The sequence below is a fragment of the Carcharhinus amblyrhynchos genome, chromosome 14, assembly GCF_965287045.1.
Source record: "Carcharhinus amblyrhynchos chromosome 14, sCarAmb.v2.hapA, whole genome shotgun sequence".
Lineage (NCBI taxonomy): Eukaryota > Metazoa > Chordata > Chondrichthyes > Carcharhiniformes > Carcharhinidae > Carcharhinus > Carcharhinus amblyrhynchos.
The window spans coordinates 49,228,230-49,255,788 of record NC_137337.1 but is presented as its reverse complement, the minus strand read 5'-3'; the positions used below and the strand labels follow the sequence as shown (position 1 = coordinate 49,255,788).

Genomic DNA, 27,559 nt, shown 5'->3' with positions numbered 1-27,559 from the left:
CTTTGATGCCATGGAATCAAAGCGGACGAAGGGCGGACAATGGAAATGGTAAGGCTGCAAAATCCCACCCACCTATGTTTCACTATGCAAGTTATGTTACAACTATTATTGGAAACTAACCAAAAGATCACTTCATCCACAGGTATTGCACCATCAAGTGTCTGTGAAAATTTTAACAGTTTTCAATCTATATGACTGAAGGGCATATTAGGCTGCATCTGATGAGAGCTACATCATAAGCTAATCAGTTGCGAATAAATACATTAAACAAGTTAAGAAAACCCAACATGCCAGAGGAGGCCTCTTCATCAGCTTCTCAAAAGACTCGCAGCACCTGTGTTGCAGAATGACAGCATTCGCATAAAATTACATTTTACACACAGACAAAATTATAGTTTATACATACATAGAAACATGTGCTGCCTTGGGCATTCCTATTACTTCCATGGAGAGAAAAAGATTCTGCTTCTTCATTTTTTAATTGGTATTGGATCAGCAGCACCAAATCATTTCAGGTCTACACACAGGTTCCTGGGAGTTAGCACAATGCTTTTATTTTGGTGTTCAGATAAACATAGGGAAACTGAAAGCAAGAAGAATCTGCAATGGGTTGCTGAAGAACACAGGTCAACTTTTGCTGGAAGGAGATACTTGGTTTTTCAATATGTTTATCCAATGGCATTAAGGGGGAAAAAGCAGATTGTAATAACAAACATGAAATTGATTCTTGTTCTCTGCCCTTGTTCACTCACATTTCTTCAATTTCTGCCTTTTGACCAATTCAAAGCTTGCCTCTTATATGCTGTGAAGGGACAATTCCCTATCAATCATCTAGCATTGTTTTCTCTTCCAAATACAAGGCATCAACCATAAATACACACGAGTGAACATTATAAATAGTCTGGCACAAACAGCAACAGGGAAACAATTACATTCACTATGAAAAGGAGAAGACATGTACATGAATCTGACAACTAATTTATCAATCACTGCATCAGCAATAAGAATACAAATACTAAAAGATTGAATCTTGCTCTATCCTGCTGCTTAATTTGACACTTACTTCACACACAAACAAGCGAGCACAAATGAAGCGTCGTGTGGTGATACATCTGTTAACTATTGTAAATAAATACAGCTCAAGATTTAGCTGTATAATGTTCGAGCAGCAAGGTGTCAATATTTAGCTGTGTGTGTGTGTTTTGATAGAAATATGAATGCACTATGAAATTTCAAATATTTGAGGTTAGATTTAAATATTTGTTTTCCGCAGATTCCAACTAGTTTGCCTGTTTACTCAGCAATCCAATAAATTACTTTGGAATTTACAGAGGCAAATTCAAACTCAGATAGGTGAAGTAAAAATGACCTAAAATATCAATATATTGTGGCCTTGAAAATCCTTGGAATGCAATCCTGGCAGTGACGTCAAGATTACATCTGTTTGTGACTCTAATACTGACTCTATTTGAATATAGAGTCAACACAAGGACTACAAAATATACCTATGTTGGCACACCTCTATTACAAAGTTCAATCCCTGTCCAACACTGTGGGTAGTAATTCCCAGGTCTCTCAGACTTCAGTTAACTTCTGCTTGGACCTCTGTATAAGGTAACAAAGATTTTTTAAAATTAAATACTTTCCCTTATGATCTAGGCTGTGCTTCAGAGGGAGACCAGTGCACCTCATCTCATTTCAGTTTACTAGTCACCAGTATTTCTGACATGGAGATGCCGGCGTTGGATTGCGGTAAACACAGTAAGAAGTCTCACAACACCAGGTTAAAGTCCAACAGATTTATTTGGTAGTAAACGCACTAGCTTTCGGAGTGCTGCGAGTCAGTTCTAATTAGTATTCTGTAAACTGTGTGTGCCTTTAAATGCCCTGTTTGTGACCAGAACTCTCTACTCACCTGATGAAGGAGCAGCGCTCCGAAAGCTAGTGGCGTTTATGACCAAATAATCCAGTTGGACTTTAACCCGATGTTGTGAGATTCTTATTGTGTTTACACCAGTATTTCAACAGGTCCTCGATGTAAAATGGAAAGCATCAAGTCCCAGAATACTGCATATATCCCGACAACAACTGACTAGCATAGGGTTGTTGTGGGTTTAATGCCTACTTGGCATGCTGGAACTGCTGCAAGTGGTAAGTACCAAGCATGATCAAGTTTAAAAATACAGCACAATGTTTTGTAGCAATACTGAAATATGTGTTCCCCAACCAAAACACCTTATTTCATTAAGTCACTGAAAATGTGGTTGTTGCATAATTTACAAGTAGCAGTCTGAAAATTAATTTCAAACCTGAGATTAAAATTTAAATCACACTTATATTTTGGTTTTATTCTTTGGTATCTACATATTGTTTGTAAAATTAATATTTACTAAATAATAACATTATTAGAGGGAAAAGTATAAATCTTTGTTTAGTGAACACACTTACTCTTCCTAAGGCAGTATCCCTTTCCTCAATAACTGCATTAATTTCTTCAGCAGTTATTTTCTTTTTCCGCTCCCTGGTTTTGTGTATTCGATCCACAATTAAATCTCCATTCTTGTCAATAACTCTTCTTGTATCTGCTTTGTTGATTCGGTTCAGTAATTCCTGCAATGTCTATCAATAACATTTATGACAATTATACATGAATTTTGAATCAGATTTTATTTGGCTTAGGTCTCAATTGATGGTCACGCACAAAAAGCACACTGAATAAAATAAGTGAATTTTTACAGAAGATTTGAAATGTACATTATTAGTGTGTCAAATTCATCTTTTCCCACTTCTTAGCTCTGAAAACCCACTCAATTGTGCTTAAGCCTCTAAGATATAAGACTGACATTAAACAATCTCCTTAGAGAATGGCTTACCATGTCATTTTCTTCAGGGTTAATATTTTCCAACCTAGAAAAGGGACACAGAGAGCCTGATCAGTAGCATTTCCTTCGCACAGCAAAATGAGTTCACTTCCTAAATCTTTCCAACCTCAAGTAATTTCATTCTACTAGTCTTCAGAGTCAACCATGACACTAAACATATTAAAGTGCCACCTGCTCTATTCCATCCTTCAATAATGCTCCATATCTTCAGCTCTGTCTGCAGACTGTTAAGTTATTAATGTTTACTGCTATATATGACTACAGGGATCAACTGTTCATATGTGCAGAGATGAAGATAGAGCTGCTATGGAGGCAGTGCTAGCAGTCTCACGGCATTAGCCTATTCTGCCCTTAGACTTCATAAATCTATTTCAATGTCTCACTTCATATTCCTAAAAACATTTTGACGTTTACAAAAAAGACTTTGCACAAGTGTTTCAGTAGTGGATTCTCATCCAAATATGTACTAGGATATCTTCCAACATCAACAAAATATGTCTGACTTGAAGGATTATAGGGTTCCATTGTAAAATAAATTGAGTATAATCTATTTCAAGAATGCAGGTGGTTGGCTTCTTAAATAGTGGATAATAAACAATGAACACTTTTTCATTATTTATTACTCCTTATACCAATGGCTTTATAAATGCAACATTCTGCTTTCATACTGATGTAAGACTAAGTTGTATCTGGAATAAACAAAAAGTGGAATTGTACCAGTACCGCGTTTTTAAAATTTTCTCCCTGTAACAGGTTAAGTTTAAAAACCTATTGTTGAAGTCTATGAACAAGAAGTCAATATACTTACAACAAAAATGACTGGTGTTTAAAAAAATGTTAAAGGTTGCATGTTTGTAGACAAAATGGCAACTAAAACACACCTATCAATAAACATTGATCAGCATGAAAATACTAAGAATCTGATGGTTTTCATAGCCTACAATGGGATATTGAACATTGGTCAGATGCTTCCAAAAGTGAATGAAAGAAAAATACAAGGGCTCTTTAGCAGATATTTGTAGTTATTTGAAGAGACTTCTGAACAAAATATCTGATCAGTCTCTCTGCTAAGATATTCGGAATAAAGGAACACAAAGGGATGGAAAAAACATTCATGTGGATCATAAACAAAAATAACCTGTTTTTAAGATAATCATGTTGAAATTCATTTTTATAAGACAAACACTGTGGAATTTAAACAACTCAGGTGAATACTCATGTGAAAATAAACACAAATAAGGAAAATATATCCTGCAACAGAAAGAATCTCATAGTGCAGGAGGCCATTTGGCCCATCGACCATAATCCCACCCAGGCCCTATCCCCACAACCCTAAGCATTTATTCTAGTTTGTCTCTCTGACACCAAGGGGCAATATGGCATGGCCAATCCACTTAACCTGCACATCTTTGGACTGAGAGGAAACTGGAGCATCTGGAGGCTCCCTGATTTAACCATCAATTAAGAGCAATTAAGAGGTTGGCTCTAGCAAGCCAACCTCATTAGCCTGACTGAGTCATCAGAAGTAACATAAAAGGAAATTAAGAGGCGATCAACCCAAGAAAATTGTCAAAAGAGTCTTAAAACAGGAGTGAATTGCATCAATCTTCATGGTGTGCACACAATGCAACTTTTCAACACAGCACAATGAAAAATCCTCAGTGCAACTCTCACCGGAATGAAGGCTTTAAACACATGCCTCGCCCAATCTGTTCGCAGTTGTGTGCCATTAAGCAGGAGGGGGTGAAGGGAGCTGATTCACACATCGTCAGTCACGCCAGGAACATGGCACCTCACAAAGCAGCCCCATGGTTCACTGAGGAGGAGCTGGTATGGCTGCTGGATGCAGCAGAGAAGAGAAGGCAATATTTTTCCCCTAAGACGTCCGGCAAGCCAGGGGTCAGGCTGGCAATATGGCCTGCGAGGCAGTGGCAGTGCTGGTCAGTGCCTGCTTACTGGCACAAGGACCAGAAGCCAGTGCTGGAAGAAGATTAAATACTTCTTTTGGGCAGCAAGGATGATTCTCCTTCCCATCTGACATCAGTCCTCTCTGTTGCACCAGCAATATCCAAGTTGAGCCACTCCCCATCACCTCATGGCCTCTTAACACCCGACCTCAAGCACCTTCCTCCAACCCATCTGGTACCCTCCTAACAACACCTGCCTGCCGAGGCATGGCCCTGACATGCCCCACCTAATCGTCCACATCCTGACACCCTGTGCACTTCCAACCATCAGTCTTTCAATTTGCTCTTGTGTTCCTGCAGAAGACGGCCCATAGCAGAAGGGAACATGTGAGAGCGGAGGTTGGATCCCTGAACTGTGTATCCTCACTGCCTTCGAGGAGCAGGACATGGAACTTTTGGGAAGTTTGAGGAGAGAAGTGTGACCAACAGCCAGCTCAGGATGCACTGCAGAAGTGAGAAGCCTCACTTCACAGGGTGCACTGCAGAGTGAGGAGAACTGTAATGTCTGAAGGCTTAGCCACGTGAAGGTCTGCTGGAGCTGAGAGAACAGCTTTCCCTAAACCAGTTGCCAGGATCTGTTACCCTGGTGGAGATGCAGCAGCAGAACTGGGGAATGCAGGAAGGGCTGTCAGCAACACTGCAACAATTGCAAGACTGTTTTCAGGAGTTCCACAGCCTTCAGTCGCAGGGGATAGTGCCGGCATTGCGTTGTACCCAGGAAAACACTGCAAGAGTAACGATCACGATATAAAATCAGATGCAGGATATGGTCGCCATTGGGGGCAGAGTCAAAGGCATGGCTAAGTTTCAGAGGTGGGTATGCCAGTGTTGGACTGGTGTAAACACAGTAAAAAGTCTGACAACACCAGGTTTTAGTCCAACTGATTTATTTGATAATAGACTCACAAGCTTTCGGGGTATTATCAAATAAATCGGTTGGACTAAAACCTGGTGTTGTCAGACTTTTTACTAAGTTTCAGAGGACCATGATTGATGGCCTTAGAAGCATGCTGCAGACACAGCGGCTTATGGCTGCGAGCCCCAAAATTTTGGTCCAGTCTCATAGAAATCCCACAGTACAGAAAGAGGCCCTTCGGCCAATCAAGCGTGCACTGACCACAATCCCACCCAGGCCCTACCCCCAAACTGTACATATTTTACCCACCAATCCTCTCTAACCTATGCATCTACGGTCAATTTAACATGGCCAATCAACCTAACCCACACATCTTTGGACTATGGGAGGAAACAGGAGCACCCGGAGGAAACCCATGCAGACACAAGGAGAATGTGCAAACTCCATACAGACAGTGACCCAAGCCAGGAATCAAACCCAGGTCCCAGGAGCTGTGAAGCAGTAGTGCTAACCACTGTGCTACCGTGCTGCCCAGAGCTATATCGATCAGGGGTTACAGAGCTTGGTCCGCCCCCAGATCTCGATCACTGAGGGCATCCAGAACTTGGTGCAGACTCAGAAGACCATTGCCGAGGGTTCGGATACGATGGAGCAGATGCAGTTGGGTTTCTAGGACTGGCTGAGCCAGGTGATGCCGAGGTCTCTGCAGCTCACTCCGGCTGCCACACCACTCCTTAGAGTGTCCCAGGGGTCTATGGGCACCCTGAGGGAGGAGGACGTGCTGGAGCTCATGCCAGGGCCACCACCCAAGAGATCCCAGCCATCCCCAGCCTTCCTGAATCCTGCATTCATGCCATCAGTGCATTTCATGGGCAATAGAATGAACAGGGTGGCACACTACATATGTGACACCTGAAGATTGGCTGTCCCTCACAGGACGCCCCGCCAAGGGCATCACAAGTAACGGGGGACGGAATACAGAGGACTGCCTCCACCTTTAATGTGCATTCAGGGGGTGTGTGTGTGCACCTAGGTAGGTAATGGAAGACTAAGAAGTCATAGGTTCACAAAGTGTGCACAGGTGAAGGCATGCCTTAGTTAGGGTTTGGTTAACTAGGAAATCACTATTAAATTTAGTTGCACCCCACAACTGTGACTGACGTGCCTGTGATCCACCCTCCTACAGGATGGATGTCCGCACTCCGATCGTACGTTTGGCAGTGCAGAGCATTGTGCTGCATGGGACACGGCCTTTGGACCTCAGAGTTTGCAAACCCATTTCCCAGCACTGTTCCAGGCCTCTGGCTGCTGTGGTACTCCAAACGCTCATTCAAAGCAGCCACAGCAGTGGGGATTTTGTAGACCGACAGTATCACACAGCCTGGCATGGCATCCCTAGTAGACCTGGAGACTGCCCCACCCCCAACTCTAGGGCATTGAGTTGGATGGTAGTGCCCCCAACTCTCATCAGACACGAGCACAGGCTCCTGGTGGCATAGAAGTTCAGGGCTGTCATGACCTTCACTGCCAACAGGAGCCGGTAACCTCCTGCCCCTCAAGGTGGCACCATGGCGCATGGCACACGTGCTGCACTGTCTCTCCTTATGGAGGCAGAGCCTGTGGTAACACACTGTGCCCGACAGTCCATTCAAGGTCATGCAGGTCTTGTAGCATTGGGGTTACCATCTCCAACATCATCCGTCCCTCTCCTGGGGCAGATTAGCACCTGCCCCCAACCTTCTACTGTGTCCTCTGGCTTGGGCTGGTCTTGCAGCCTGGAAGGTCCTGGTGGCGCAAAACTTGAGGGCTACAGTGACTTCCACTGCCAATAGGAGCAGGCGACCTCTTGCAGACCAGTACGTCTTCCCCTTCCTCCACCGCAGCTACAACAATCAGAGCCAGCCCCATGGGTTGTATGGCAAAATCCACTGAATCTGTGGGGTGGAGAAGGAGGAGGGAAAAGAGAGAGAGTGAGGGGGGAGAGAAAGAAAGAGAGAGAGAGAGAGCATGAGGGGAAAGAGAGAGGACAGAGAAAGTGAGGAGAGGGGGAGAGAGAGAGAGAGAGAGAAGACAGAGAGAGAGAGTGCGTGAGGGGAGAGAGAAAAAGGAGACAGAAACTGAGGAGAGAGAGAGAGTGTGCGAGTGGAGAGAGAGTGTGCGAGTGGAGAGAGAGTGTGCGAGTGGAGAGAGAGAGAGGAGAGAGAAATTGAGGAGAAAGAAAGAGAGAGTGAGGAGTAAGAGTGAGGAGAGAGTGTGAGGAGAGAGAGAGGGAGATAGAGAGTTAGGAGAGAGAAAAAGAGAGAGTGAGGAGACAGAGTGTGCATGAGGGGAGAGAGAGAGAGAAGAATGAAAGTGAGGAGAGAGAGAGTGAGGAGAGAGAAAGAGAGAGTATGAGGAGAGAGAGACAGAGAGTTAGGAGAGTGAGGAGAGAGACTGAGAAGAGAGAGAGAGCGTGAGGGGAGAGAGAGCGTGAGGGGAGAGAGAGCGTGAGGGGAGAGAGAGCGTGAGGGGAGAGAGAGCGTGAGGGGAGAGAGAGCGTGAGGGGAGAGAGAGCGTGAGGGGAGAGAGAGCGTGAGGGGAGAGAGAGCGTGAGGGGAGAGAGAGCGTGAGGGGAGAGACAGCGTGAGGGGAGAGACAGCGTGAGGGGAGAGACAGCGTGAGGGGAGAGACAGCGTGAGGGGAGAGACAGCGTGAGGGGAGAGACAGCGTGAGGGGAGAGACAGCGTGAGGGGAGAGACAGCGTGAGGGGAGAGACAGCGTGAGGGGAGAGACAGCGTGAGGAGAGAGACAGCGTGAGGAGAGAGACAGCGTGAGGAGAGAGAGAAAACGAGGAGAGAGAGAGAATGAGGAGAGAGAGAGAATGAGGAGAGAGAGAATGAGGAGAGAGAGAGGAGAGAGAAGAGAGAGTGAGGGGAGAGAGAGAGAGTGAGGGGAGAGAGAGAGAGTGAGGGGAGAGAGAGAGAGTGAGGGGAGAGAGAGAGAGTGAGGGGAGAGAGAGAGAGTGAGAGGAGAAACAGAGAGAGTGAGGGGAGAGAGAGAGAGTGAGAGGAGAAACAGAGAGAGTGAGAGAGAGAAATTGAGGAGAGAGAGAGTGAGGAGAGAGTGAAGAGAGGGAGATAGAGAGTTAGGAGAGAGAAAAAGAGAGAATGAGGACAGAGAGAGAAAGACAGTGAGAAGACAGAGAGAGAGTGCATGACAGGAGAGAGAAGAAAGAAAGTGAGGAGAGAGAGACAGAGTGTGAGGAGAGAGCGATAGAGTTAGGAGAGAGGAAAAGAGAGGGAGGAGACAGAGAGTGAGGACAGAGAGAGAGAGTGAGTGAGGGGACAGAGAGAGTGTGAGGGGTGAGAGAGAGAGTGTGAGGGGTGAGAGAGAGTGAGGGGTGAGAGAGAGAGTGTGAGGGGTGAGAGAGAGAGTGTGAGGGGAGAGTGTGAGGGGAGAGAGAGAGAGAGAGGGGGTGAGAGAGTATGAGGAAAGAGTATGAGGAGAGTGTGTGAGGGGAGAGAGTGAGGAGAAAAAGAGAGAGAAAGAGGAGAGAGTGAGGAGAGGAGAGGAGAGAGAGAGGGGAGAGAGTGTGACGAGAGACAGAGTGAGGAGAGAGAGAGAGTGAGGAGAGAGAGAGAGAGTGAGGAGAGAGAGAGAGTGAGGAGAGAGAGAGTGAGGGGAGAAGACAGAGAGAGAGGAGAGAGAGTGTGACGAGAGACAGAGTGAGGAGAGAGAGTGAGGAGAGAGAGAGTGAGGAGAGAGAGAGTGAGGAGAGAGTGAGGAGAGAGAGAGAGCGAGGGGAGAGAGAGAGCGAAGGGAGAGAGAGAGTGAGGGGAGACAGAGAGTGAGGGGAGAGAGAGGGCGAGGGGGAGAGAGGGCGAGGGGAGAGAGAGAGAGCGAGGGGAGAGAGAGAGAGCGAGGGGAGAGAGAGAGAGCGAGCGGAGAGAGAGAGAGAGAGCGAGGGGAGAGAGAGAGAGCGAGGGGAGAGAGAGAGAGAGTGAGGGGAGAGAGAGAGAGAGCGAGGGGAGAGAGAGAGAGAGCGAGGGGAGAGAGAGAGAGAGCGAGGGGAGAGAGAGAGAGAGCGAGGGGAGAGAGAGAGAGAGCGAGGGGAGAGAGAGAGAGCGAGGGGAGAGAGAGAGAGCGAGGGGAGAGAGGGAGAGAGCGAGGGAAGAGAGGGAGAGAGCGAGGGGAGAGAGGGAGAGAGCGAGGGGAGAGAGGGAGAGAGCGAGGGGAGAGAGAGAGTGAGCGAGGGGAGAGAGAGAGAGCGAGGGGAGAGAGAGAGAGAGCGAGGGGAGAGAGAGAGAGAGCGAGGGGAGAGAGAGAGAGAGAGAGAGAGCGAGGGGAGAGAGAGAGCGAGGGGAGAGAGAGAGCGAGGGGAGAGAGAGAGCGAGGGGAGAGAGAGAGAGAGCGAGGGGAGAGAGAGAGAGAGCGAGGGGAGAGAGAGAGAGAGCGAGGGGAGAGAGAGAGAGAGAGAGCGAGGGGAGAGAGGGAGAGAGCGAGGGAAGAGAGGGAGAGAGCGAGGGGAGAGAGGGAGAGAGCGAGGGGAGAGAGGGAGAGAGCGAGGGGAGAGAGGGAGAGAGCGAGGGGAGAGAGGGAGAGAGCGAGGGGAGAGGAGAGAGAGAGCGAGGGGAGAGAGAGAGCGAGGGGAGAGAGAGAGAGAAAGAGGGGAGAGAGAGAGAGAGCGAGGGGAGAGAGAGAGAGAGAGAGCGCGAGGGGAGAGAGAGAGAGAGAGAGAGAGCGAGGGGAGAGAGAGAGCGAGGGGAGAGAGAGAGAGCGAGGGGAGAGAGAGAGAGCGAGGGGAGAGAGAGAGAGCGAGGGGAGAGAGAGAGAGCGAGGGGAGAGAGAGAGAGCGAGGGGAGAGAGAGAGAGCGAGGGGAGAGAGAGAGCGCGAGGGGAGAGAGAGAGAGCGAGGGGAGAGAGAGAGAGCGAGGGGAGAGAGAGAGAGCGAGGGGAGAGAGAGAGAGCGAGGGGAGAGAGAGAGCGAGGGGAGAGAGAGAGAGCGAGGGGAGAGAGAGAGCGCGAGGGGAGAGAGAGAGCGCGAGGGGAGAGAGAGAGCGCGAGGGGAGAGAGAGAGCGAGGGGAGAGAGAGAGAGCGCGAGGGGAGAGAGAGAGCGAGGGGAGAGAGAGAGCGAGGGGAGAGAGAGAGAGCGAGGGGAGAGAGAGAGCGAGGGGAGAGAGGGAGAGAGCGAGGGGAGAGAGGGAGAGAGCGAGGGGAGAGAGGGAGAGAGAGAGGGGAGAGAGAGAGAGAGAGAGGGGAGAGAGAGAGAGAGAGGGGAGAGAGAGAGAGAGAGGGGAGAGAGAGAGAGAGAGGGGAGAGAGGGAGAGACTGAGGGGAGAGGAGAGAGGCAGAGGGTGAGGGGGAGAGAGAGAGAGAGAGAGAGGGGAGAGAGAGTGAGGAGAAAGAGAGAGAGTGAGGAGAAAGAGAGAGAGTGAGGAGAAAGAGAGAGAGTGAGGAGAAAGAGAGAGAGTGAGGGGAGAGAGAATGAGGGGAGAGAGAATGAGGGGAGAGAGAGAGTGTGAGGAGAAAGAGAGACAAAGAGTGAGGAGATTGAGAAAGTGAGGAGAGAGAGTGAGGGGAGAGTGAGGGGAGAGAGAGTGAGGGGAGAGAGAGAGAGTGAGGGGGGAGAGAAAGAGAGAGAGTGAGGAGAGAGAGTGTGAGGAGAAAGAGAGACAAAGTGAGGAGATTGAGAAAGTGAGGAGTGAGGGGAGAGAGAGAGAGTGAGGGGAGAGAGAGAGAGTGAGGAGAGAGAGAGAGAGTGAGGAGAGAGAGAGTGAGGGGGGAGAGAAAGAGTGAGGAGAGAGAGAGAGTGAGAAAAGAGAAAGGGTGAGGAGAAGAGCTCCCTGGATTGAAGCAGCAGCAGAGACGGCTGCTGCTTGATACCGTTAGTGGTGGGATGAAATTTCAGCAGTCAACCACGGAGCGTGTTCAGCAGCCAAATGGCAGGGTGACTATGGGTCATTAATGGATTTGAGAGCTGCTCTCAAAAGCTATCCCCTTGGGGGTGCTGGGGGGGAGGAATGAGCACCACACAAGCCCAAAACCAGAGCCAAATCCTGACCTGGGGACCTCCATAGTGGCAGAAGCCTTCTCAAACACCTGCATCCATGCAACCCCCCACCACCCTACCCTGCCCTATGGCAGTGGCCGAGATATCCCCTTTCCCATGCACTCCAGGGGTGCGTGCTCAGTGGTACTCATCTCCTCTCTATCCCTTGTGACAGCTGCACTTGACACTGACCTTTATATAGCAATACTGATTTGCATCAGCGTGCCGGTGAGGTGGTGAAATTCCGATGGAGGCAATAGCGCACCAACCTCGCTAATGATAGTGAAATGCATTCAAATTCATGCTAATATGTTTCACATCTGTGAAAAGGGGCTGGGAAGATAGCAAGTTGTTTGGCATGGGCGCGAATGTGACTTTTTGTCTCACACGCTATCTTCCCACCTCACTGTGCTGGTCAACGGATGTGACAGGTTGGTAAGATCAGCCCCTAAGTGTTTAATTAGCTCAAACGTAGAGTTGGTTTTCTATGGAACAAGAATTATGATCAACAACATATGAAACATACTGCTAAATTATTATAGTATAAGTCAATATTGGATTTTCTTTTCTTTTTTGTACCGAAATACGCATTCACCTTGTTCAACATCTGCTTAGTAATGCTGTTTCAAAAACATTGCGAAGGCACATTGTTAAGTAAGCAATGTAGCCAATTTTCTATCTATCCTGAAGAAATCTTTAGAGATTTAACACAAATTACTTCATAAAAAGGAAAACAACTTAGAGCCCAGTGGATTTATGTTTGGCTTCATTCGAACACTTAAAATGAACACATTTAAAAAAAGGAGTCATGCAACATTATCTTTCTTGTCATTTATTAGATTCACCAGTAACTCGTAATACTTGACTGCAAATAAAAATATTAAAACAAATTTATGTAAACTTTATTTGGATAGTGCAACAATTCATTGTTTTTTGATATGGTTGGCCGTATCATCAGTCAGCAGTACTGTGCAAAAAAAAATGGTGTGGAGATGCCGGTGTTGGATTGGGGTAAACACAGTAAGAAGTCTCACAGCCAGGTTAAAGTCCAGCAGGTTTATTTGGTAGCAAATGCCACTAGCTTTCGGAGCTTTTTAACCTGGTGTTGTGAGACTTCCTACAAAAAAAATGGTGCAAATCACCGTTCTGGAATCATGCAAATGACATCAGATCAATTGTGTGCAAAAGCCCAAAACATGTCAAGAAACAAACATCTTGTGCACTGAATTAAATATTTGTACAGATTTAGGATATTAAAACAAAGAATCATAACTAATTCGGAAACATTGCAAGGGGTGCATTGAAGTATTTTCTTTTTAAGAATAATTTTTTTTTAGAGACCAGCGTACATACCCTTCAAAGGCCTGTTCTAGTTGTTTAGCTCGCACAAGAGCTTCATCTCTCTCTTCATTGGCAAGTCTAAGTCTAGCCATTACAGCTGCATCCCGCTCCTTTTGCGCATGATAGACTTCTTCAACTAGAACTGTGAAAAGTGAAATGACAATCAATAAGAAAGCACAAGCTGGGACTTATGGAAACAACAAGAAGCGGTGACTGAAAGCAAGGAGACAATCATGCTTCAGCGGTCCTCAGGACTTGCCACATCTTTCCAGTTAAGGGATTGTTGCCAGGGTAGCTGTTCCTATTAGGAGCAACCACCCATTCTAGAGGAGCTGCTGACCAAAGGACCTTCAGATTGAAGGTACATCACAGACCTTGTGTGCTCAAAGTCAGGTGTGGGATCTGGGACAGTGGGGGCAGTCAGGCAAGCCCTGGGAGGAGAGTGCTTTACTAAGGACACGCAGCGTCACTGCTACAGGAGTAGCCATTTCTCCTGGGTTGCTCTCCATGGGCCAAAAAGTGCCTACAAAAGAGTCTCCCTGACCCCACAGCCCGCCAGGATTTATCTAACAGTCTTCCAATATGGCAGAGAATCCCCTGCAACTGGTGAAGTGCCAGTGGATGCAGAAGAAGTGCTTTCAGGTAGGTGGGTGCTTTGCACCTTTCCTGCCACTGACCAGATATCATGGTGACAGATGATGATGGACTTGCCATTTGCCATCTTGCCAGTCTTCCTGCCTTATAATCTGTCTTGAAAGGGCTAGTAAAATCCAGCCCCCCATCAACACCATTTTGTTGATGCCTTGAGACATTGAATCTTGGAATAGCTAACACTAGAGTCACCGGTCATCTGCCACAGCAAACATTTTGCAAGAAAAAGTTCCATTTACGGGCTTTAGATTAATGCCCAAACCACTAGAAACCCATTTGCCTGTTGGTGCGGAAATCAGGGAGATCTGTGGATGCAACTGGTGGTAGACACTGCCTGTTACTCCTGCAAGGAAACAACCTCCACAATTTTAGAGAGAGCTAAACATTTTAAGGACCACCATATTTATGGTTAAAATAATTTGTTTTAACAGTTTCATTCAAAAATATTGATGACAAAAAAATTACTTCGGCTTCATACAAAAATAGTTATGGAAGTTTGCAGTTACTTGGATTTAAAGTGACTAGTATTTCAATGAGCAGTGAATAATTTTTTCTCTTTTTTGGCCAGTGCAAACATGATGGGTTGAATGGCCTCTTTCTGCACAGCAGCCTTTCTATAGTTTGATGCACAAATTGGCTGCAGTACTTGCTTGTATAATTACTTTTGAATTGAAATTGTGGTTGGAACAAATGGAGGATGTGAAAAATATCATATAAATGAGAGCTCTTTCTTTTTATTTCTCTCCAAAATGCAGTTTCAAGACAGTCAATCACAGCGAAAAGCAGGATTGTTGTGAATCAACAGCCAAGAGATTTATTGAAAGCTGGCATCAGGTATGCTAGTTTGAAACAACATTAAATTAGAACACCCAAGAATTGTCGAAATGACATGACAAATACAATGTCTGACTGCACAGAAGGTAATGTATCTGTTGAATGCAAGCAATATGAATTGTTTGAGGCAAAATTATTTGCCTACCCTCAATCAAGAAAATTAGTGGCACAATTACTTTAAAAAGATTGGACATGGGTAGTTGAAAGCTCAGTGTATATATGTAAAGGAAAAAGACAGTACTTAATCACTTGCCGCAGTACGGTTTTGGAAACTTGTAGCATAGTTCTTGTCCTTATTTTAAGCTTTGTTTTGTTAATCACTGTGAAACCATAACATAGTCTAGTTTTAATGGGAATGCAAAATGAACTCTGACAGCATGAATAATTAGAATACAATATTCCTCTGAATGGATACCCATGACAATCCCCTTGAATGAGATCCAGCTATAGAGTCACCTATTTGTTTTGGGGGTGGGGGTACTATATTTAAAACACTGAGAAGCATAATAAGCAAATTACACTGCAGGTACTTCCCCCTACACTAACATCTTATTTAAATACAATTCAACAATCAGCCACTTAAATCTAAAGCAATACCAAACCACCTGAGTCATTTCATTTCACATTGTAATCAGCATTTAAATTTTAAAAAAATTCTCAGTGTTATTAAAGAAACTGAAAACGTCCACGACTTCAAAATTGGTAACAAAATATCTGGAATTGATTTAATCAAAACACATTCAAACTCCTGTATAACTTTTATTTAAATACCAGAGCAAATTGAATGTTTTTAAAAATTGAGTCTTAGAACAGAACTGTAACAGATTCATTCCACTTAAGGTTTTGAATTGTCTAATCTTTTAAATTCCAGGAAAGATTTCAAAAACCCCACTTAAACTTTATTTTACTCCTATAAATTCTATTATTTAACCCATAAAAATTCATAGCCATTAACCCAAGTTAGTAATTATTAATTATTACTGAATATTGGTAATATTATCTATGCAAAGAATTATACTAGAAAGCAAGTTCAATAACCTCCCTTTTTAAATAAGCAAATCAGACAACCTATACTTCAATGAAATTATATGTTTGTTTAGTAAGAGCTTGCATTTTTATTGTACTTTCACAATATTGGGATACTCCAAAGTGTTTTACAGCCAATGAAGTCCCTTTGAATGTAGTCAGTGTTGGAATGTAGGACAGTAATTACTTTCTAATATGAGTACACAAGCATGAAGATTGTCAATTTGTGCACAGGTTTACACAGCAATAGTGTACATAAAAATGGCAAAGCTAACTAACCAGGTGCTGCTGCATATAAATATCAACACACTTTAGTGGCAAGTAATTTCATACAACAAAAAGGGAAACCATTTAACCCATTAGCTCTTTGAAAGGGCTGTCCAATGAACTCCACACCCCCGCTCTTTTCCCATTTTCAGTAAGGTATTTATACAATTTACTCTGAAAGTTACTGATAAAATTCATTTACAGCACAGAAGGTTGCCACGTGACCCATTAAGTCTATGCCAGCTCTCTATAGAGCAATGTAGTCAATCCAATTCCCTCTTTCTTCCCATAGTTCAAAGTTTATTTCCTTCAAATGCACTTCCAAATTCCCACTGAAATCACTGATCATCTCTGCTTTCACCACCCATATGGGCCTTGAGTTCCAGTTTACTAGTACTCATCATATAAAAAAAATTCTTCCCCACATTTCACTCTTGCCCAAAGCCTTAAATTTGTGTCCCCTGTCCTTGTATAATTACTGGTGGGAACAGTTTTTCCTTGTTCTCCCTTACCCAAACCTGTCATAATCCTGTGTACTGTCCGGAAACAAGAAAAAAAAATCTGTCTACTTGGCTACTTTATAAAATTATTTTTTAGATGGACAAATGGCTAGGTTGATTAAATGGCCACTGCTGACCACATGATGATAGTTCTGGAAATTTGAATAATTTAAACACAGAGAAATGATAACACATCAAATCCCTGGAATGTAACACTCCTTGCATTTCAGTTAAGCCAACATGATGGATTAGCGAACAGGATCTCTGCACCAGCCAGCAATGGGCAAAGACAGAATTACTTGTCTCACCTCATCTCCAACGTTGTGCTAACAGTGCTGGTTACCTGCTCAAAACATAATGGGTTTTAACAAGAAGCCTCATTAGCTGAATAGTTTGACATAAATTACACAGATAAATGACCGAGACTTCGAATTCCTTTAATAGTACAGCGTTTGAATGTTATCTTCAGTCAGCGTTTAACTTCCAGTGAGAACTAGACCCTGGGTTAGCAGCTTGCTTTTGACCTCCATTTCTCACTCCAATTCTGATTTCCAGTAAAAGCCTGGTATTTTGCCTACAGAGTGAACTAATTTCCAGGGCACAAGAATGCTTGGGTACATCTTCAACAGATTAACATGCAACCAAGTTCACCGTAATGTGTCATAGAATCACAGAATATCTACAGTGCAGAAGGAGACCATTCAACTTGCACTGACAACAATCCCACTCAAGTCCTATCTCTGTAACCCCACGTATTTACCTTGCTAATCCCCCTGACAAGAAGGGGCAACTTAGCATGGCCAATCCTCCTGCATATTTCGGACTGTGGGAGGAAACCCGAGTACCAGGAGGAAACCCATGCAGGCACAAGGAGAATGTGCAAACTCTACACATATAGTCGCCCAAGACCAGAATTGAACACAGGTCCCTGGCACTGTGAGGCAACAATGCTAACCACTGTGCCACTATGCCACCCTACACATTTCTATGACTAAGATCAGGAATTCTGCCAAACAAAGCCACCTGACAGAACCCTCATTGGTTTCTGGACTGTGGACTCGCATGAAACCATGATTCTTATTTTATCATGGCCTTTGCCCTCACTCCTGTTTTATTGTACAAATGCAAAAAGGGGCAGATTTTGCAAAATCTCTTTCCTCCGTTTTGGGTATGTGTAAAATAAACCAGGCCTTTTTCTTTTAACCTTACTTCAAAAGTTTGCTTTGGGGTTATTAATAGAGGATTGAATTAATCTTAATATGAATGGTTGCAAATGTACACAAAGGGGGAAATCAAAAATCAAGGGCACCTGTTTAGCAACTGGTTGGAGGTGGAGAAATCAGGCTGTTTAAATTAATCTCCTCCTGTCAGTAACATCTGCCTCAATTTCCTTTACTCAAAGGAGAACAGATCTGGCTTCTTCCATCTAACCTTGTAGCTAAATTCCCCCTCCCTGGAACATTCTGATAAATCTCCTCTGCACTCTTAAGAATCCTCACAGAACTGGATGCCAAAAATAAAAATAAAGGCTCAGCTTAACTTCCCTCCTTTTGTACTTAATGTCTTTGCTTATAAAGCCAAAGTTCCTATATACTTTGCTAGTTACTCTCTCAATATGACAAAGAACAGTACAGCACAGGAACAGGCTCTTTGGCCCTTCAAGTCTGCACCCACCATGTTGTCTTATCTAGCTTGACCAGCCGCCTGTATCCCTTTATTCGCTGTCTGTTAATATGTCTTTCCAGATAAGTCTTAAATGTCACTAACATGTCTGCCTCAACTTGGCAGTGCATTCCAGGCCCCCACCACTCTGTGCAAAAAATTCCCCCCCACACTTCTCCACTGAACCTTCCCCTCTTACCTTGAACTAGTGCCCCCTTGTAATTGTCATTTCTGCCCTGGGAAAAAACTCCCAACTGCGTACCCTGTCTATACTCTCATAATTTTAAAAACTTCTATCAGGTCGCCCTTTAGTCTCTGTCTTTCCAGGGAGAACACTCCCAGTTTATTCTGTCTCTCCTCATAGCTAATGCCCTCCCTATCATGCAACATCCTGATAAACCTTATCTGCGTTCTATCCAAAGCCTCCGTATCCTTCTAGGAGTGTGGTGACTAGAATTGGACACAATATTCCAAATGTGGCTGAACCAACTTTTTATATAACTAACATAATTTGCCAACTTTTATACTCAATGCCACACCTGATGAACGCAAGCTTTTGGCACCATCTTTTCCACTTGTGCTGCCACTTTTAAGGATCTGTGGACTTGCATGCCCAGATCTCTATGCTTATGCTCATGATGGTTCTGCCAGTCATTAAATAGCTCCCACCTGAATTGGACCTACCAAAATTAATCACCTCTCATTTGTCTGGATTAAATTCCGTCTGCCATTTCTCCACCCAATTTTCCAGCCTATATCCTGCTGTACTCTCTGACATTCTTCATCACTATCTGCAATTCCAGCAATCTTAGTACCATCTGTAAACTTGCTAATCAGACTAGCTACGTTTTCTTCCAAGTCATTTATATATATTACAAACAGTAAAGGTCTCAGTGCTGATCCTTGCCGAACACCACTTGTAATGTAGAGATGCCGGCATTGGACTGGGGTAAACACACTAAGAAGTCTCACAACACCAGGTTTAAGTCCAACCAGTTTATTTGATAGTAATCCCACAAGCTTTCGGAAACGGTGATCCTTCGTCAGGCGTGTGGGAACACCGTTTCCGAAAGCTTGTGGGATTACTATTAAATAAACTGGTTGGACTTTAACCTGGTGTTGTGAGACTTCTCACCGTGAACACCACTTGTTACAGACCTCCATTCAGAAAAACACCCTTCCACTTCTACCCTTTGTCTTCTAGCCGGTTCTAAATCCATCTAACTAGTTCACCTTTGATCCTGTGTGATTTGATCTTTTGCACTAGCCTGCCATGAGGGATCTTGTCTAATGCTTTGCTAAAGTCCATGTAGACAATATCCAAAGCCCTTCCCTTATCAATCATTTTGTCATCTCCTCATGAAACTCTTGTTAGTGAAACATGACCTCCCTCATACAAAAAAAGAAAAAAAAACTGCCACCTTAAAAGGTCTATGCACACAAACCCTCTGTCCCTGCACACCACTTTAAGCATAGAAGAAAAAATAGGTCATTCGGCCCATCAAATCTGCTCCATCATTCAATGGGATCATGGCTGATCTGATTAACAATCCTCAACTCTCCTGCCATACCGCCATAGCCATTGATTCCCTTACTGAGTAAAAATCTGACTCTCTCAGCGTTGAACATACTGAACAACCCAACCTCTGCAGCCCTCTGTGGTAAATAATTCTGCAGATTCATTACCCTCTCAAAGAAATTCCTCCTCATCTATGTCTTAAATCCCTTCCTCTAAGACTATGCCCCCGGTCCTAGACTCTCCCACAAGGGGAAACAAGCTCTCAGCATCTACCTTGTCAAGTCCCTTCAGAATTCAATATGTCTCAAAAAGGTCATTGTCATTCCTCTCAACTCCATTAAGTACAGGCCCAACCTACTCAACCTCTCCTCGTAAGAAAATCCCTCCATACCCAAGGTCAACCTCTGAAGCTTCTCCGAACTGCAGTCAATGCTAGCATATCTTTCCTTAGATAAGGGAACCAAAACTGTTCACAATATTTGTGGTTTACCTCATGCCCTGTACAATTTTAACAAGACTTCCTATTCTTATACTCCACCTTTTTGAAATAAAGGCAGCATTCCAGTTGCTTCCCTGTGACCTGATGAATCCACATGCTAGCTCTTTGTGATTTATGCATGGGGACCACAAATCTCTCTATGCTGCAGTTTTCTGCAGTCTCTCCATTTAAATAAGATATATAGTACATAATTGTGGCCCCAGCACTGACCCCTGTGGCAATCCATGAGTTACAGGGTACCATCCTGAAAATGCCCCTGTTATCCTAACACTCTGGCTTCTACCAGTTGGCCAATCCTCTGTCCATGCTAATATACTACCCCCAACACCATGGACTCTTACCTTATTAAAGGGACTTTTGTGCAGAACCTCATTAAAAACATTTTGGAAATTGAAGTATATTACATCTACTGATTCCCCTTTACCCAGCCAGCTCATTACCACCTCAAATTATTCTAATTCTCTTTCCTGGAGTCATGCTGACTCTCTTTGATTATATTATGTATTGCTAAATGCTACGTTATTACACTGTAAGATTTTTCCATTGTTAGATGTTAAGCTAACTGGCCTGTAATTACCTGCTTTTTGTCTCCCTCCATTTTTGAGTAAAGCGTTAGTTATACTGGCAGTTTTCTAATCCTGTGGGACTTCCCCAGAATTTAAGGGTTTTTGGGACATTACTACCAGTGCATCCGTCATCTCTCCAGCTACTTCCTTCAATATTCTGGACTGTAATCCATCACGTCCAGGGGATTTATAGGCCTTTAGTCCCATTAATTTCCCTGGTACTTTTAGTCTAGTGGAAGTTATTGTATTTATTTCCTCACCTCTTTCCCCCTTGGTTATTTAATATTTTTGGAATTGCATTGGTGTCCTCCATTGTAAAGAATGATGCAAGGTATTTGTTTAACTCCTCCATCATTTCCTGGTTCCCCATTGCTATTTCCCCAGTCTCATTTTCTAAGGAGTGATGTTCACATGGTCTCTCACTTCCTTTTTATGTATTTAAAGAGTTTCTTACTGTCCATTTTCACATTACATGTTAGTGCACCCTCATAGTTCATCTTCTCCCTCTTTTTTTAAATTGGTCATCTTTTGCTGATTTTCAAAACTTTCCCAATCCTCTGTCATATTACTAATCTTCGCTACTTAGTATTAAACTGAAAGAATAAACATACAATCCTTAACTTCCCTGGTTAACCATGTTGGATTTATCCCCTTCCTGGAACTCTTCTTCCTCACTGAGATATATCTTTGTGTTGTGAGACATAAACTACTTTCATAAACGTTGACCATTACTGATCAATCATTTTTTTTGCTAACCTATTTTCCTGGTCCATTCCAGCCAACTTTGCACTCATTCTTTTGTAATTACCCTTATTTAAGTTTAGCACAGTTGTTCCAAACCCAAGTTTCACACACTCAAATTGAATGCTATATTCTATCATGTTATGGTCACTGTTTTCTTGGGAATCTTTTGCTCTGATGTTATTTACTAAACCTGCCTCATTGGCAGGTTTAGTTAAAGCATCTTGTTGAACTTGTACAAGACATTGGTAAGGCCACACTTGGAATACTGTATACAATTCTGGTCACCCTATTATAGAAAGGATAAACTAGAAAGAGTGCAGAAAAGATTTACTAGGGTGCTATCGGAACTTAATGGTTTGAATTATAAGGAGGCTGGATAGACTGGGACTTTTTTCTCTGGAGTATACAAAGCTTAGGGGTGATCATATAGAGATCTATAAAATAATGACAGGCATAGATCAGCTAGATAGCCAATATCTTTTCCCAAAGATTGGGGAGTCTAGAGGGCACAGGTTTAAGGCGAGAGGGGAAATACAAAAGAGTCCAGAGGGGCACTTTTTTCACAGAGGTTGGTGAGTGTCTGGAACAAGCTGCCAGAGGTAGTAGCAGAGGTGGGTACAATTTTGTCTTTTAAAAAGCATTTAGATAGTTACATGGATAAGATGGGTATAGGGGTTAAACAAAGGGACGGCGTGGACATTTCCGTGCTGTAAACTTCTATGATTCTATTACACAGTACCAGGTCCAAAATCCACAACATATCCTTCTAAGAAACTGTCCCAAATAGACACATGTAGACTCCGCACAGACAGTAGCACAAGCCAGAAATTGAACACGGGAACTGGCCTCTGTGGCAATACTGAGGCAGAAACACATGAAAAGATTAACTGTTTGCCGCAACACAGCTACACAAAACCATGACCCAATTTGCCAAAGTGCAACAAGTCTAGTGTCTGAGAGAGAACACAAAAGAAAAATAAATTTATATTCTTGAAGGCAAAGCCACATAACAATGCTATGTTTTCGCTGTTCGCAACAGAACTTTTACATTGCCCAAAACTCTACTAGTGCCACCTGTTTGAAGATATGGATTCTTTTGCAACCAGTTGCAAGCTAAAAATATCTACAGTGCTCGCGGTCAATTTCAGCTTATTTAGTGAAAAAGACTCCTTCAGATCTTTCACATCCAAAATTTTAAATCTCGTCCCATTTCGTAGACCTGTTTCCCTATCCCTTCTAGTTTCCTCTGTAATATTTCCAAATCCCACCACCAAGTTGCAGCTGACTCCCCATCACCATCCAGTTAGAAATTGCAGTCTCAGGTACCTCTCTCACAGCACGAGTTCCAGTCTGATTTCTATCTCACATTTCTATCTCACATTTCTATCTGATTTCTATCTCACATTTCTATCTGATTTTTATCTCACATTTCTATCTGATTTCTATCTCACATTTCTAGCTCCCAAATATGCCATACCAATGATAACCACAATACGCATTATAACAAATGACAAAAACACCAAAAAAAAACTGACTGAGGTATATCCTGAGAACCTGGCTGCAACTCTTCCTCTGTTGAAAGTCTGTAACAGTTTCTGCAACAGCATCATCACATTTTCAGAGCTGACTATCATCAATCAGCAACGGCAGGGTACAGCAAGATCCCAATCTGTGCAAATTTGTGTGGAATAACCAGATTAGATCCACCAGTGATTAATAACAAAAACCCTGACTATATCCCACAGGATACTTTTATATAAATATTTTGTACATTTGTCTGATGTTTCCCTTAAAGCAGAAGATTTAACAGGTTTAGTTTTGACAAAGTGAGTGCTATAATAGAGAAATATTTCAAAAGAATAATTAAATATTCGTACGCTCGTGCCACATGATATAAATAGCAAGCCTGGTGGATAATAGTTTGCACTAATGTAACATTAAGAAAATAAAAACTTGCATTTACGTGCCAATTTCACATCTTCCAGATATTGCAAATTGCTTTTAAACACAGCCATTATTATTATGTGGAAAAATGAGTTATCAAGGTCCCACAAACAGCAATGTGATAAATGAACAGACACGACAAGATAGATCAATTTCAAACATTCTGAATAACAGAAACATTTTTGTGTGGTAAATAAGCAAGCCTAAAGATTAAGTTTTGTTCACGAAAAAACCAACGCAAATGCGATTGTATTAGATTTCCAAGGTATCAAAATAACCAACAGACTAAGTTGTCAAAGGCAGAACATATTACAAAAATGGATTTAGGTTTAGGTTTCAAAAGCAAAATAAGTTGAACAATTGAAATGAAAATTGATGGAATCGATGTTGATGTTTACAACTATACTTTCACAAATCTGGAATCGATGTAATATCAAAATTAAAGTAATGTATTTAAATGAGGCTGAGATTTCTGAAAAGTTTGATTTGTTTGAGGGTTTTTAGGAATATGAAATGGCCATTAAGGCAAGGTCCACTCCTTTTCAATGAATTTATATTGACAGCATGGATTAGATTCTGCTGTTTGGGCAGAATGATTTCATGCCTCAGCCATCAACAATTTGATAGGGCATTTGAGACAGACTGCTAGACCATGGTGGGATTCCTAGGAAAGCTCACCAGTGTTGAAGAAAATAATTAGGCAATGCTACAAGGAAATTTAAAGGAACTGAAGAACTACAAAGCTGAACAAATCTACATGTTTTATTGAACAGACTGACACCCAAGGATAGTGCTCAAGGGTAAAGTGAAAGGAGACAAGGTCTATATTAGAATATGTCCTTCTGTCAGAGGTTATCATCACTACTACATTTCTTTGGTCAGTCCCAGGGAGTAACTAATAAGATGGAACGAGAATCTGCCAGTGACTCAGTTTCTGTCTCCCTAATAATACATGCATTTTGTGGGCAGAGAAACAAGTGAGCATTACTGATCCTGATGAAAATAAGGGTAAGAAAATTTAGTTTGGGGCACAGAGAAAGCAATAAACCACTCTGCCTAATTTCTGAGCATTTACACACTGATCCTGTTTAATTTCAGGCTGGGATATGGAACAAAATTCAACCTTTTGTGTCTAGCAAAGGAACAGAGAAATATTTTGCTAATGGTCACATGGCTTTTAGTTTTTGAACAAATATGATTTAAGCATCCAAATAAATATCAATCGGGCTTTATCCCCTATTTGAAAAGTTGCAATCATGATTATAAATAAACAATCATACAATCCAGCATTCTTTTAATGATCTTTAATGAACACAAAGCAATATATAGCTGAGTATTTTCAGCCCATTTCAATTTAACCCATTTTCATTTTATTTCCAGGATATTAGGGACCTGGATTTTCCTTTTCACAGAAGGTTATGAAGTATGTTGGTAAATTTGTAGAGTATTAATTACAAAAGATTCTTATTATGAGAAAGGTTATTCTGTCATTCTTCGTCACTCACAAGTTTGACCATTTTACACATTATGTTTGAGTAGCACATGAATAAAAAGAAAAAAAAGCAAATGATTAATTTTTAAATGCATCTTTTACAAACACTAAGAGCTATAAATTGAAAGCTAAAATATTATAAGATATCGAGGAAGATGCATGTTTAAATAGAATCACATTTTCATTGGACCATCAAGTTAGGTTATAAAATAATTAAATCTGAACTACAAATAGTGGTCCTTAACTAATCACATTGTTGGTATCATGGGTTGGTACTTCTGAAAGAATGGGTTCAGTTCTAGATAAGTGTGAATACAGCTCTAGATAAGTGCGAATACATCAAAACAAAGGATGCTGTGATGCTTTGAACCAGTTAAAACAATAAGCAATGTTTGAACTGCAGGATGGAGGGTAAAAGCACTGGTAATCATTATTCTCCCTTGTTGACTCAAGGCCTTTCAACAAAACAAACAACTTCTTTTGTGATTGAATTGACATGGTGTTAACAATGCATTTAATGCCAATATCAGTATGAATTCAAGTAAAGCTGTCCAGCATGCTGGTACCAAGATCTTAGCGTTACTTATTTTATATCTCACTTAAAAGTGCCGCAAACATGAAATTCTCACACCTTTAGCAAACACAGCTAATGTTCGCTAATGTAAAATTGCAACAGCTTTTTATATATCCATCCCACAAACCATTGAAATTCTATGCAAAAAGTACCTGTAGCCTTTTCAGCTATTTTGGCTTCTACTGCTTTTTCTTGTAATTCACTGTCAAGTTTAAGAACTTCCAATTCACGTTCTTTTTCTGACAATTTTTCCTGAAGCTAGAAGTAAAAACATAATGTATATATTTAAAGCTCAAGTCAAACACTCTATTTTGGATTACAGATCAATAGATTAATAGTTGAAGTTAGTAGCTTTCATGGATGCATGCAAGATTGAAATTGATATTCTAAAAGCAAGTAACAATATAAATAATTAAAAAGATGCTGTATTTTATTTGCACATAGATTGTTATTTTCAACCAAGGTAGACTTTTAATAGTATCAAATAACATGTTATTATCAGCTATCCCCTGAAAGGAATAAACCCAATAAATACAAATATTTGACTTTCAGTTATGCAGTGAAAATTATTAAGCATACATTTACTTATCAGATCAATCTACTGATACCAAAGAAGGGATATTATGCAAATTTATAGGCCTATTTTTACCAGTTATCTAAATGTAGCTCCAGAATTGAACATGGATTTGAACTTCAGGGCTACGTGAAAAGTGACCTTGTAGTACAAAAATTTACATTTGAAGTAAGTTCGTTCTGTTCAGATCAGACACTTCAAATTTGAGCAGTTGGTAATCAAGAATAAGGTTGTTAATTGGGATGTGGAGGCATCTTTGCTACTGGTTAGGGAAGTGGTATACATCATCTGTAATGAAGTTGCAGCGATCATCAGTTATCAAGAATTGCAGAATCGTGAAATCTCAAAATGTGACACGTCAACCTGAAATATTATTTTCATTTTTGGCAATGTAACACTTAAATCCATTCATTTTCTATTTCCACACAATAAAGACAACTGTTCTTAGAACAGCAAGGAAAAAATCAGATTGAAGACAATTCTGAATGCCACAAACACAAAGCACAATTAAACAAATCTATCGGACATACCTTTTTATTGGATTCTGCCACAGCTTTCAACTCTTTCAATAGGAATGTAATTCTCTCGTTATCATCTAAGAGTTTGGTAACTTGACCCGGGGTGAAAGGGTCATCAAGTGTATTACCACCTCTGTTTTCAGCTCTGCTGTTACAAATCAAAGACAGAAATCATTTAGTGGGGCTCAAAGTTCACTTGAATGCACAAAATTTAGTTTAGGAGCTCATGATACCTTTTTGATTGAAGACTTGAATTGTGCAAATAATGGCTGCATATAAAGTGGGTCTAGTTATTCTAAAGCATGATAATCTTAATCTCTTGGGACTTGTGTGTGTGTGGAGCATATATTACAAGTAGTGCTTTTGGAAAGCCAAAGCTGAAAAATTAAAAGTTGGTATGATGTCCTAAAATGGAAAAATGTTTCATGTTAATACAATATTGGCTAAATTATATGTCTGACCTTCAAATATTCCTTGATAAGTATAATATCAAAGTAGAATATTTTAATAGTACTTTGGAATAACTTATTTTCTTACAAAATTAAATTAGCACCAGAATTCTTGACCATATATTGCAAATATTTGTGCTTCACTGCCTCTCTCCTTTTATTTTGGGAGGCAAGGATATGAATAAGCAGTAAACATATTGAGGTAGATTTTTGACAAAGCACAGCTGAAAGGGAAAACCAGGCCACTTAAATTAATGGAAGAAAGATTAACCAGGCCATCGCTAATATATGATTTTTCATGGGTATGCCCCTACGCCCCTTCACCTCTTCCCCACCTTCTGCTTCTCACTCCCAGTTATGGCTGTGAAGACCTCCTTTTAAATGTACAAACCAAAGCCTAGGAATTACTGCAAGTTTTAGTAGACAAACGTTTAACATATCAGTGCAAAACAAGGTTTTATCTTTTTAAAATAAATAACAATGCCCATGTTAAAAGAGCATATTGAGGATTAGCAACTAAATATCAGTCACTTGAGGCTCAAAGTACAATGTATAGCAAGAACAAACCAAAAGCAAATATGTAATTTTGTTAATGATTAACAATGTACAAAATGTATTGTTATCATCCAGCTTAGCCTGTACATTCCAAGTAACTATACAGAATG

The 27,559-nt window shown here is 42.2% G+C and overlaps 1 protein-coding gene across 7 annotated transcripts in view; it reads right to left on the bottom strand.

The window, feature by feature from the left end:
- Nucleotides 1–27,559, bottom strand: part of mipol1 (mirror-image polydactyly 1) — a 334,286-nt gene that overhangs the window by 202,841 nt on the left and 103,886 nt on the right. For 5 of the 7 annotated variants that reach the window (XM_080202838.1, XM_080202835.1, XM_080202834.1 and 2 more), the window contains 5 exons: nucleotides 26,458–26,593; nucleotides 25,506–25,611; nucleotides 13,088–13,217; nucleotides 2,874–2,907; nucleotides 2,449–2,619 (listed from right to left, as the gene is read on the bottom strand). In XM_080202838.1, the coding sequence (XP_080058964.1) occupies nucleotides 2,449–2,619; nucleotides 2,874–2,907; nucleotides 13,088–13,217; nucleotides 25,506–25,611; nucleotides 26,458–26,593 (577 nt within the window). The remainder of the gene's footprint in view (nucleotides 1–2,448; nucleotides 2,620–2,873; nucleotides 2,908–13,087; nucleotides 13,218–25,505; nucleotides 25,612–26,457; nucleotides 26,594–27,559) is intronic. The other 2 variants (XM_080202837.1, XM_080202840.1) reach the window with 1 other exon arrangement.